Source organism: Tribolium madens, unplaced genomic scaffold (assembly GCF_015345945.1).
Source record: "Tribolium madens isolate multiple individuals breed KSU strain unplaced genomic scaffold, Tmad_KSU_1.1 Scaffold_91;HRSCAF=231;Tcas5.2_LG7, whole genome shotgun sequence".
In the NCBI taxonomy this organism is placed as follows: domain Eukaryota; kingdom Metazoa; phylum Arthropoda; class Insecta; order Coleoptera; family Tenebrionidae; genus Tribolium; species Tribolium madens.
Window position 1 is genome coordinate 15,987,002 of NW_025401063.1, and position 12,856 is coordinate 15,999,857.

Here is a 12,856-nt window from a genome sequence, read left to right on the forward strand (position 1 = left end):
TCAAGCAAGGGTGCTTTGCGACAGCAGCGCCAAACAAATGAAAACAAGTCGGTGAAGTAGGAAACTACCCTGAAATAACCACAAATGAAACTGTAAAAGTTTTGTAAGCGGGATTTTTATTTATTTCCTCAAGTCCTTTTTTCATGTGCTTGCTTCAAAATTACCGGAAACGTGTTTTATGGTTTTACAAGTTAGTATAACCTCACTCTGTTGGTGGCGCTAGTGTCGCACCACCTGTCAAACGTCAAACCCAGCTGAGTGTTTTTATTTTTCGTGCTAGAATTACACAACGTGGTAAAATTTTCTCTAGATAAAAACGTGCAGTTTATTTTTAAAATGAAAACACGGTTCAACACCTTTGATATTATTTGCACCGTCACAGAACTCCAAAAGTACTTTTTCTGCAATTTTTACTTGTTTACTTTTATTTCTGTTTTGTAGATGTGTCGGTATGCGAGTAAACAACGTCTACGATATTGACAATAAGACTTATCTCATAAGACTCCAAAGAAGTGAGGAAAAAGCGGTGATTTTGCTCGAATCTGGAAATAGGTTTCACGAGACTGGATTTGAATGGCCTAAGAATGTCGCACCTTCAGGATTCAGTATGAAGTTGAGGAAGCATTTGAAAAATAAACGTTTAGAGTCCTTAATTCAACTTGGAACAGACAGAATTGTTGATTTTCAATTTGGTTCAGGTGAAGCTGCGTATCATGTTATTTTAGAATTGTATGATAAGGGAAATATCATATTAACTGATTTCGAATTTACGATATTAAATGTTCTACGGCCACATACTGAGGGCGATAGGTTTAAGTTTGTGGTGAGGGAAAAATACCCACAAGATAGAGCCAGACAGAGTAGTTTGATCACAAGAGATGAACTGGTTCAACTTTTGAAGACAGCAAAAAGTGGAGATCAATTAAAAAAAGTTCTCGTTCCTAATTTAGGTAGATTGGTTTGTTTTTAATGTTTTTTTATAATTGTTTTATTTCTAGAATATGGCCCTCCTCTTATTGAGCACCTTTTACTTAAACAAGGTTTTTCAAATAGCACTAAAATTGGAAAAACATTTTCGATTGAAAGTGATGTTGATAAGGTTTTATGCGCGCTTGAAGAAGCTGAAAATCTTTTCACAGACGCCAAAAAAACAGCTTTTAAGGTAATGAAATAAAACAATTTTAACTAATGTCTAAGAGTAAAATACATTCAGGGTTATGTAATTCAAAAAAAGGAAGAAAGAATAGTCAGTGCTGACAACCCTGAAAAAGAGTATTATTATTCAAATCAGGAGTTTCACCCAATACAGTATGAACAACATAAGTCGTCAATTTTCAAAGAATTTCCTTCATTTAACTCAGCTGTTGACGAATTTTTTTCATCTTTGGAAAGTCAAAAACTGGAACTAAAAGCACTGCAACAAGAACGGGAAGCTTTGAAAAAATTGGAAAATGTGAAAAAGGATCACAGTCAGAGGTTACGTGTCCTAGAAAAAACACAAGAAATTGATAAACAAAAAGCTGAACTTATTACGAGGAATCAAGAACTTGTTGATAAGGCTATTTTGGCAGTCCAGACGGCTTTGGCCACCCAGGTATGTAAAACAACTGTTAGTCTGGTCAAAATAGACATTTCAAATAACTAAAATTCCGACAGAGCTAAATTTTTGTGGAGATCTTGGGTACACCATTAGGAATAAAATGTCTAAATTTAAATAAAGGTTTAAATTTGACGTTTTTTAGATTTTTTTCGAAAACGGTAAGTTTTATCAAAGAAATTGCCCAGACAAAAATTATAGATCTTAAAATTATCTACAAAAATGGTCCTTATACTTTTTTTCTAAGAATCACCATTCCTGACATATCGCGATTTTAAAAGTTGAAGGAGTCACATTCTACATGATATGCACATACAGAGTGCGCCAGAACTCGCGCTCCAAAGAAAAATGTAAGGTACCAGGAACAGAAAAATTAAAAAAAATTCTATGTATAAAAATTTCAAAGTTATGAGAGTTTAAATTTTGCACTTTAACTCTTATTTACTTCTGTAGGTACCAGGAACATGAAAAAAATTAAAAAAAAAATTCTATCTATAAAAATTTCGAAATTATGAGAGTTTAAATTTTGCACTTTGACTCTATTTATTTCTGTAGAATAAATAATTTTCCAAGTTTTTTTGCTACAGACTATTAGAAGAGAAAGCAAGGAAGCTGTATTCTAAATTATAACTGTTTAATGTCATTTGTGGCTTTTGTTGACAAAAGTTTTGTACCTTCACTAAATAATTGTAAAAAAAACATACAAAATCAGTATCATTAAATAGACATGAAAAATGTCCAATGTCAAAAAATAAATGTCAAAATTTTTTGACAGATAATTTTTTAAACATTTTTTCCATGTTTCTGGTATCTTATCTTACTTGAAATTTTTCTTCTACTTCATTAAACTTATAAATATCTCGATTCCATTAGAATTAAAAAGAATTTATTTGGTAATACATACAGGGTGTTTAAAAAATCGCGCATTTTTTTGAAAGGGAGTAATTGGGTAGTCCCCAGAGTCCTCAAAAAATGTTTAAAAAATTTAATAATACTGATCTTGTATATGTTTTTTCTATAATTATTTAATAAAGGTACAAAAATTTTGTCAATAAAAGCCACAAATAATATTAGTTACAGCTTAGGATACAGCTTCCTTGTTTCCGCTTCTAATAGCCTGTAGCAAAAAAACGTGGAAAATTATTTATCCTACAGAAGTAAATAAGAGTTAAAGTGCAAAATTTAAACTCTCATAACTTTGAAATTTTTATAGATAGAATTTTTTTTAATTTTTCTGTTCCTGGTACCTTACATTTGTCTTTGGGGCGCGAGTTCTGGCGCACTCTGTATGTGCATATGATGTAGAACGTTACTCCTTCAACTTTTAAAATCGCGATATCTCAGGAATGGTGATTCTTAGAAAAAAAGTATAAAGACCATTTTTGTAGATAATTTTAAGATCTATAATTTTTGTCTGGGCTACTTTTTGATAAAACTTACCGTTTTCGAAAAAAATTAAAAAAACCTCAAATTTTGACCTTTGACCCCGAATAACTTTTTTAGCACACATGGGATCGATGGGGACTTTTGACACTTTATTTGTACTGGTGTACCCAAGGTCTCCACCAAAATTTAGCTCTGTCGGAATTTTCGTTATTTGACCACTATTTTTATGACTAATTTGGCCGGGCTATGTGTTGATTACTTTTTTTTTTTATTATTTCAAGAGTCAAATTAAGGACTTGCTTTTGAATAATTAACTTTGTTCAACTGAGTAAACTGAGTTGGATAACTAATGTTAAAAATAAATGCAAAAGAATTTATTTCTGTTCAATTTTTTTTTTTCATTTCTTAAAGAATTCTTTCTTGTTTTTTTCTTTTTGTTTCTTTCTTTACTTTTAGTTATTAAGTAACTTCCGAATTTATTTTTATTTAAATTTTATATTGTTTATAATAATTATTTTTATTTTTATGTTATAATTGTTTTTTTTTTCTATTAATTTTCTTTTGAGGTTAAGTTGAATAGCTTCAAGCTAGACTTCGCCTCCGCATCTTTGTATTACTTTTAATTTATTAATAAAGACCTTTATTATTATTATTATTATATTTATAGATTTCGTGGTCTGATTTGGCTGATTTGATCAAAGAAGCTGCGTCACAAGGCGATGAAATCGCGCAACGTATCAAAAAATTAAAACTGGAAACTAATCATATTAGCTTGTATCTTACTGACCCTTACGCTGAAGATAATAGTGAGTTAGACGAAGAAACAACTGACGACTATAAAATACCACCAATGGTGGTCGATGTAGATTTAGCTTTGTCGGCTTTTGCCAACGGAAGACGATATTATGACCAAAAACGAAATGCGGCTAAAAAACAACAAAAAACAATAGAGTCACAAAGTAAGGCATTTAAGTCGGCTGAAAAGAAAACCAAACAAACTCTGAAAGATGTAAAAATAATCATTATTATAGTTGGATTAGGTCATTATTAATTGTCTTCTTCAGGTGCAAACAATAACAAATATCAATAAAGCTCGTAAAGTGTATTGGTTTGAAAAATTTTTCTGGTTTATAAGCTCGGAAAATTACTTGGTTATAGCTGGGCGAGACCAGCAACAAAACGAGTTGATTGTCAAACGATACATGAAGTCTACTGATGTCTATGTGCATGCTGATGTCCATGGTGCTAGTAGTGTTGTTATAAAAAATCCATCGGGTCAAGCAGTTCCACCTAAAACCTTGAATGAAGCTGGAACTATGGCTATTTGTTACAGGTTGATCTTTTTTTTATTTATTTATTTAGTTGTACTGATGTTTTGAATTTGTTAGTGTCGCTTGGGACGCTAAAGTCGTAACGAACGCTTATTGGGTGTGGGGAGAGCAAGTTAGTAAAACAGCACCAACTGGAGAGTATTTAAGTTCCGGTAGTTTCATGATTAGGGGCAAGAAAAACTTTCTGCCTCTGTCCCATTTGATCTTAGGTCTAAGTTTTTTATTTAAATTGGAAGAGAGTTGCATCGAAAAACATAAGGATGAAAGAAGAGTCATCGCACCTGGTGAAGATGATTTTATAGAGAGTGAAAGTAAGGAAGAAGTAGAAGTGGAAGTGGTTGATGAAAGTGATGAGGAAAATAAGGAAGAAGTGCAAGGTGTATCAGAGGATCAAAAGGATGTTGAAAATGAGGAAAATAGTAGCTCGTCCGAGGATGAGGAAACTTCCAAGTTTCCAGATACTCAAATCAAAATTCAACATTTTGAGGGAACCAAGTATGTACACCCGGGAAAAAAACTATTCACCAGTTTAACTTTCTGCTCCACTGCGCTTTGTTGCAATAGGGTTTCCGACTAACTAGTTGGGGAGCAGGTCTTCAAAACGGTCTTTTTCTGAAAATTTCTTCAATAGATTATTAAATGGTGATTATAATAATTTGCAAAATGACACTAAGCAAATTTTAGAGAGAAAAATGCATGCCCATGTTTTTCATTACCTTTTTATGTGATTTACTTTTAATTTTTTTAACAAATAGCTAGTTTCTTCCGTTTTTATATTTATTTTTATTACTTCTAAACAAAGCAAAAAACCCAAAGTGGTAAATTTAATGCCGTAATAATAATAATAACTAATATGATACAGTACCCCGGATTTTTTTATTTTACGCTAACACTGCAAAAGAAAAACGTTTTTTGCTTCACCTGAAACCAGTAAGTCTGTATTTTTAAAAGTTCATTATTTTCACTCTGTGGAAAGAAAATTTAATTTTTCTTGATTTTGAGCTTGAATAACTAATAACACTATAGTCTACAAACAATACGACCTTGAATCGAATTATTATTTTTATGTTAACTTACCTTTAATTAAACAAAAACAATTGTTAAATTTTTCTATCACGTCACACTTTTTTGTTACAGACGATAATTTTCCTGCTTTCTGCACAAATGCCTCCGATTTAAAATTTATTTAAATTCAAATTGTTGCTGAATTATTGCAAAATTATTACCATATGGGTCTAAGAAGGTCTTAAAAACATTTTACTCGTATTTGAAATAGTTTTCTAAAAATTTTGGGAGCATGAGTTACAAACAAGACGAGCGTTTTCATCAAGATCTGAAGGGTTTTCAAAGATCGACACGAAGGTTTTTGGGATGAAAATATGTTAGTAGATTACTGTTGGATTGTTATAAAGAAAACTGATCCAAAAAAGTATAATAAAAAAAGTAAAATAACTCATTTTTAATTTGTTCTTTGGCGGTTTTTGTATTTTTGTTAATTATATATTTCTTAAACCTAAAGTGGTGAACTTTTTTGAATAGTTTTTTTTTGAACTCAGTGCCTCAAAATTTATAAGAAAATCTAACTTTCAGCCAGGGGCGCATCCAGGAATTAATTTTGGGGGGGGGGGTCTATCTAAAAAATTTTTAGAATGATGAGGGTATACAGTGAGCGGCAAAATTATGGAATAATCTTATTTATTAAAACTGAAAATATTTTGTTTTGGAAAAATGCTCCAACAGGTCAATTTTTTTTAATACAAAATTTTTCATTTGATTTAAAATTCTATCTTTGTTTTTTATTGATATTATTTCGCTTTTTGGATAATTTTTTTTTGAAAACTTTATGTAATACATAATATTTTGGTGTTGCCATTTCGACAATTAAAAAAATCTATCGAATTCGCTAAAAAATAAGGGTTTCATTAAAAAAAAAAATGTCGCTGCGTCATTACCCAAAAACCAAAAAGTGTAGAATTTTAAAACAAGTTGAAAATTGTGTATAAGGTATTCTAGCGAGTTGGTAAAGTTCATTATTCAAACAGATATAAACTTAATTTAATTAGATACCTAAGATGTGGCCCAATGACAATTACAATTGATGATTTTTTTTAAATTAGTAAAAACTAAGTAAGTATCGAGAGATCAAGATAATTTGTCCTTGTATCCGAAAACGTATGTGCTGTGCGTATGTCTGTGAAACGTCAAATAAAATGACAAGTGGAAAGGTAATATCCCATGATCAAAAAGATAACTAAATTTATGATTTACCTTCAAAAAGAACGGTCTTATTATTATACGTCGGCGACTAATTCCAGCCCATTTTGCCGTTTTCGACTTGTCATTTTATTTGACATTTCACGTGTAGTTAGTTCAAAAACAGACATACGTACAGTTGCGGAATTAAAAATTCGAGCAGTACCTATTTTTCTGTCACTTTAAAAAGTTCACTGTAAACTACCTTTTACTGTCATCATGACTGACATTTGACAATTAAATTTATTTTTATTTGTTGTTAAATTTGTTAATTAAACAATTTGTCTGCCTTAGGAAATTTATTAATTGAACTAAGTGTTATTAAATCATCGCTTTGATCTGCTGCCTACCCGTTATTATGCCACAAATCACTATTTTTGAAAGTAAATAAGTCAAAATGACATAAATATGACATCGCTTTGACAGATGAGTTAAATGAGTTAAATAACAAAAATGTTTGTAAAAAAACAAAAAAACATAATTTTAATAAATGGCAAGTCAAAAAAACAGCTTCTGAAAAAAACATTATTCATTTTTAACAAAAACAAACATTATTCAATTAATTAATTAATTGTCAAAGTGACATCGTTGTCAAAAAAAAAGCAAAGAAAGATTAGGTATTATTACAAGTCCAAAAGTAAGAAATAAATTAACTTTTCTTTCTACTGAGTCAAAATAATGAAGTTTTAATTACAGATTTAGATAAAGCAAAAACAACCCTTGCTGTTAAAGTGTTACTTTATCTACTAAAGAGTTTTCAAAGAAATAGTTTAACATCTGCTATAGAAAAAAAAGGATTTCCTTTGTTGTTTGGCGTAAAATCAAAGGTAAAAATTTGTTTCCTTTTGACTGGCTATTATAAAATGTATTATTAAGTTTAGAATTTTGATTATAAAGAAATAACTTGATAGAAATTGGCAAAATTCACAGATTTTTAAAAAATTCTGGCATTCAAAACTAATCCTACAATCTTGATTTTTGAAAGCTGTAGATAAAGAACATTAAAAGTCAAGTCAAGCTAAAAATGTTTTTCCTTTGAAGTTTTGGCGTAAAATCAAAGGTATTTTTTTTTTCTCTTGTAAACTTAATCCGGAAACATACTGTATACTTGCAAAATACATTTCTTAAATAAATTTATGTATTTGTAATTTGATAATTTGAGCAAGCTTGTTTATTATAATTACAATTTAATGTAAAATATACGTTATAATCTATGCTCATTGTAGTAATTTTCACAAAAAGACATTTTAAGGGTTTTACGACATATTACAACCTGCTCTCAACTAGTTAGTCTGAAACGAGTACAAAGTTAGACTGGTGAATAGTTTTTTCCTCGGGTGTACCAAGAAACTAGACTCTTGTCGAATAGTGCCACCACTTTTGATTTCAGAATAAACATATTAACAGAGCCTGTGATAAACAATGATGAAGCCGATGAGAATGAAACTGTTGTATATTTAGGAGACAATAAACCGGTTGTGATTAAGCTTAATCAAAGATCAAGAAATACCAGTGAATCTAAAACGAAACAACAGAAAAATGACTCTAAAAGTAGTGCTTTGCTTTGTATGATTCTCTACATTAAAAATGATTTTTAGGTGAACGCAAAGAAGAAGCAAATAACAAACAAACTAAAAGAGGACAAAAAAGCAAATTGAAAAAAATAAAGGAAAAGTATAAAGACCAAGACGAGGAAGAACGCAAATTACGAATGGAAATCCTTCAATCGGCTGGAACGCAAAAAGAGCCAAAGAAAAATAAGAAAAACAAAAATTCCAACAAAGTCAAAAAGCCTGATCAACCCAAAATAATCAAAGAAAAAATACTATCAATACAAAAGTCCGAAGTGATCGACGATGGAGGAGTTGAAGATGAGGAACCTGTCGTTCAAGCTGAGCTTGATATGATTAATTCTCTGACGGGTATTCCTTTTGCCGATGATGAATTATTATTTGCGGTACCAGTAGTGGCCCCATACAACGCTTTGACTAATTATAAGTACGAATTAGTGTCACTTTTGACTTTATAATTTTCTGTGTTAGATTTAAGATTAAGATAACCCCTGGAACCAGTCGAAGAGGCAAAGCAGCACGCACCGCTGTCAACATGTTCCTCAAAGACAGGAGTATAACCCCCCGTGAGAAAGATCTACTAAAGGCTGTCAAAGACGAACAACTTCCACGAAATCTGCCTGGAAAAGTCAAACTTTCAGCACCCAAACTTCAAACTCTTCGGAAATAATTTATATTTTTGAAATTTTCAAAGGTTAATATAACTTTAATTATTCGTCTTCGTCTTCATCTTCATCTTCCTCTTCTTCCTCCTCCTCCTCTCCGATCTCCTCTTCGCCGACCAATTTCGGCGGTTTTTCTTTCGGCAAATGCGCTATTCTCCAAGCTTCCTCTTCGGCTCCTGTTGGATCCACAATTTCCATTATTTCCGGTCCTGTAGGATAGTCTTGCTCGACCGGTGGTAAAGGCATGGGTGAGAAATTTGGGACCATGGTTTTAAGACCAGTACCAAAATAAACATTATGAAACATTTTGCCTTGTGTGGCAAAAGAGTAAGCCCCAGGCCAAAAATTTGACCGGACTATAGCAACAGCGAACTCTTCTGCTACTCCTGAAGAACTTCGCACAGACCATGCAGGAATTGCGTCTAAAGTTACATCTTCAGAACACGGAGTCAGTAGTGGAGGTCCTGTTTCCGGTTCCGGACCCATCACTACCGGTTTAGCTTCTTCTTCCTCCTCTCCCAATTCTTCATCTGGTCCTGTTTCTGGTAAAGGATTCGGGTTCCACCACGTCGTACGACCTGAAGCAATCATTTCAATGTCACTGATAACACAAGGCGACAAAAAAAGTCATGTCGTGACAACTTGACAAATTTTATATCATTCTGTTCGTCTCAGTGAGACAAATCAAATGCACTAAAAAAATTTTAAAAAGTCCACACACTTTGAACTAAATATTTTTTTTCTAATTTAAATGAATTTAAAATACTTTAACTTTAAAAAATCATTACTCAATTACTATTAGGCTGACAGTTGCACACGAAGCAACTGACTTATTGCATTCAACATCAGTAGAAAGTGATGAGAAAGCATTTGCTGGAAACATTTTCAAAAAAAGTTCAGAAAGCTAGAACAAAGTGAACAAAGTTGGAATCCGAAAGTGATTTAATTTGAAAAAGATTTGTTCTTATATTTAAAGCTACTGCTTTAAACTTCTAGATCCTTTTTGCTCAATGCTGAGTGATCATTTTTAGAACAAAAAAACTCTTTATTTGTTTTAATTAGTACGCAGGTACTCTTTGTTTGTTTTAAGTAAACAAATAGTTTTTGTTTATTCTAATTAGAACAAAGAAGGTGCAATTGACCATTTTTAAGCAAAAGAAGAGTCTGAAAACAAATACTTTTATAAAAATGTAACTTTAAGTAAGATTAACATGCATTTCTCCTATATGGCGCAATGCAAACCTTAACTTCAAAAAATCATATCTTAAAAACTTCTTGGTATATTATTTTAAAAATTTGGATTCTCACTAATAAAAAGATGTTCTTCACGATGGTGGCGAAGAAAAAAAAATTATTCGTAGGGTTTTTCTTAGATTACTTCGATTTACTTCGAACTTCTTCGAACACTGTTCGAAGAAAAGTTTGCCAACATTTAATTTCAAATTGCATATCGTACTAAAGGGGCTAGTCCATCCCTTTAGAATAGTCTTTATTTGAAGGAAATCGGCTTAATAGTTATTGAGTAATGATTTTTTAAAGTTAAAGTATTTTAAATTCATTTAAATTAGAAAAAAATGTGTGGACTTTTTGAAATTTTTTTTAGTGCATTTGATTTGTCTTACTGAGACGAACAAAATGATATAAAATTTGTCAAGTTGTCACGACATGACTTTTTTTGTCGCCTTGTGTAATTAATAAAACCTTGGTTCAATATGTGGTGGTTATGATGAACCCAAAACATCATAGATCTGTCAGTTAGGTCTTTGATAGGCACTGAATCATATTTGGGATTTTCTTTGATTTCGCCTTTATTCCCTTCCTCTTCTTCTTCATCCGCTTCCCCTCCTTCACCAATTCCCTCACCACCGAACGTATAAAATCCCAAGGGCGAAATGTGTGTTCCTAAAAACCCCAAATGTGTCACTTTCTTTCAGACAAAATGTTACCTGCAGAAATCCGTGCGATTTGTGCCCTCAAAAAATTTCGTTCAGTTCCTGGGAAAAACGGATATGAGACAATTGGTTGGTCTAAATCGCCGGTAAAAGTCTTATAAATTTGACGAGCCACTCGAATTTGCTTTGGAGTTATATCGGGAAGTTGTACCCAAGGATCTCCTATTTCGTTACAAACGTAATAAACGTTCTTGTTGACTCCAACACCTGAGGGTTCCGATGGTGGTTCTGGAGGCTCCTCATATTGAATTTGGGGAATTGGAGGCAGGACCTCCCATGGTTTAGGTGGCTCGCCTTCACCCACAAGTTGTGCTTTTGTTATATCATCCAATTGGTTGGCGACTATGTCCTCGATTTTGGTATCTGGTAACCCGGTGTAATTTTCATTTCTTTTGGAATACTCTTCATCTTTCAATTCCGTCTCGACAATGATATAATTTTTGTTCATTCCGAAAATTTTCCCCCAAAATCGTATTTTTGCAATTGGTTCGACTCGGATTAATTGTCTCATGGACATAGTCAGGCAAAACATTTCGGTTCGGGGTAGACCAAGACCGGCAAGTTCGAAGTAGGACAAAAGGTCAAGCATATTGTTTTTGGTCATGTCAGCACGTTCCAGGTCTTCCGGGTCGAGGGTTGAAGGTTCCTCAGGTGGTAAAGGCTACCAGAAATTTAATTAAATTTAAAATGCAGGGTGTTTGAGGATTGCAAGCAAATATTTTAACCACTAATAGGACTCGTCAAAAGAAAGCACGTCATTTCTGAGTTAAAATTAAAAATAAATTAAGGCTGAAAACCTGTCCCCGCCTATGTCTTAATACGATGTTTACAATCATTCATAAGAAAAAACTTTGGAACGTAAACAGCGTAAAGACAAAAAAATTATCGCTACATTAGGGTCAATATTAGTGGGTCAATTCTTGCTATTATAAAAAATTGCTCGAAATGTGGTCATTCGTTGGCAATGCACACTTCTTGTACTCTTCGGGCTAGGGAAGCTTGCGTTTGCACACACAGCCCTCGAAGGTATAAATTTGAGCTGCGTACACTAATTCACTAATTGTTTCATGTGAACCCCCAAAAAAACACACGTATTTAAATCTGGTGACCGCGGTGGTCATTGGCGACCAAACCATCTCTAGGGAAAATGATTATTCACTAGTTAAACGTTGAGGTAATATGTGGGGTCCAATTTGGTGATCTTCAATGATCGCTGCCGAAACATTTAGTGAAAATCGGTTTTGGAAGTGCGATGTCTGCATACTAGTTAATTTGGCGTTTGAATAGTTGGCCATAATGACTTGATTGACAATTTGATTTCAAATCGATGTGCATAATTCACCCGAAAGCGCATTAACGACTAACTAAACTGACATGTGTAAACAAGTGATAATTTTTTTGGACAAAAAGTTTCCTTTTTTCTGTATAAAAACTTTCACGGTCAATATTCAATGCAATTTATTTTCATTGATATTTTTACTTCCAACTAACAAGGACAGACACACTGAACGGCTCGTGAAAATCATAGAGGGGAAATTGCAAAAATTAAATTTTTATACAGAATTTGTTTGGTCTTCAATTCGACTTTTCATAACAAATTCTCTTAGTGGTTAAAATATTTGCTCGCAATCCACAAACACCCTGTACAAAACAAAATACTTTGAGTAAAGGCATCAATCTATTAGCCTGACGATATCGTCCAGGTTCCACGTAAATGTCTTCCAAATGATCAGTGAGTGGTTTGAATCGTTTTTCTTTAATTTTGCGACTGTATTCTTCGAAAAAGTCGACGACATTTTCCGGGCGTTCGGATAAGATTTTATTCAAAACTTCTGATAGATGGTCGTATCTAAAAACATACATATGAAGCTGGAATAGTTTGAAAGATTTTCTTACAAATTTGCTCCAGTGTCAGTACTGCTTTTTTGTAAGAAAGTTTTTGCGTAGACAAATTCATTTTCCTCATTTGGTAAACCAACTAGTCTGAGATCTTGTTCTTCTGCATTTATTTCGATAATAGAACCTAAATTATTTACATCATTAATCATTATGGATCGTATTGTTTTCTTATTTCTTTTATAACAAGACTGTCAGTTTTGAC

The 12,856-nt window shown here is 32.5% G+C and overlaps 2 protein-coding genes across 2 annotated transcripts; one reads left to right on the forward strand and one right to left on the reverse strand.

The window, feature by feature from the left end:
* The first annotated feature begins 84 nt into the window (after positions 1-84).
* On the forward strand, positions 85-8,853 carry LOC123012054 (nuclear export mediator factor NEMF homolog). The gene is made up of 10 exons (XM_044409827.1): positions 85-392; positions 442-950; positions 999-1,162; positions 1,214-1,594; positions 3,651-3,992; positions 4,048-4,316; positions 4,372-4,809; positions 7,958-8,118; positions 8,166-8,565; positions 8,610-8,853. Exons 1-10 carry the CDS (start codon positions 337-339, stop codon positions 8,806-8,808), a joined length of 2,919 nt encoding a protein of 972 aa, XP_044265762.1. The 5' UTR covers positions 85-336; the 3' UTR covers positions 8,809-8,853.
* Positions 8,801-12,856, reverse strand: LOC123012055 (radial spoke head protein 6 homolog A). The gene is made up of 5 exons (XM_044409828.1): positions 12,652-12,856; positions 12,415-12,604; positions 10,750-11,416; positions 10,505-10,705; positions 8,801-9,381 (listed from the first exon to the last, which is right to left on the reverse strand). The coding sequence occupies exons 1-5, from the start codon at positions 12,801-12,803 to the stop codon at positions 8,849-8,851; spliced, it is 1,743 nt and encodes a 580-aa protein (XP_044265763.1). The 5' UTR covers positions 12,804-12,856; the 3' UTR covers positions 8,801-8,848.

Excerpts from the sequence above, each read along its gene's own strand:
- LOC123012054 (XM_044409827.1), top strand. The coding sequence starts at position 337 with ATGAAAACACGGTTCAACACCTTTGATATTATTTGCACCGTCACAGAA. Across the intron at positions 8,119-8,165 it reads ACAGAAAAATGACTCTAAAA|GTGAACGCAAAGAAGAAGCA; the intron begins GTAGTGCTTTGC and ends AATGATTTTTAG. Across the intron at positions 8,566-8,609 it reads AACGCTTTGACTAATTATAA|ATTTAAGATTAAGATAACCC; the intron begins GTACGAATTAGT and ends TTTCTGTGTTAG.
- LOC123012055 (XM_044409828.1), bottom strand. The coding sequence starts at position 12,803 with ATGATTAATGATGTAAATAATTTAGGTTCTATTATCGAAATAAATGCA. Across the intron at positions 12,605-12,651 it reads ACTGACACTGGAGCAAATTT|ATACGACCATCTATCAGAAG; the intron begins GTAAGAAAATCT and ends GTATGTTTTTAG. Across the intron at positions 10,706-10,749 it reads AATCGCACGGATTTCTGCAG|GAACACACATTTCGCCCTTG; the intron begins GTAACATTTTGT and ends TGGGGTTTTTAG.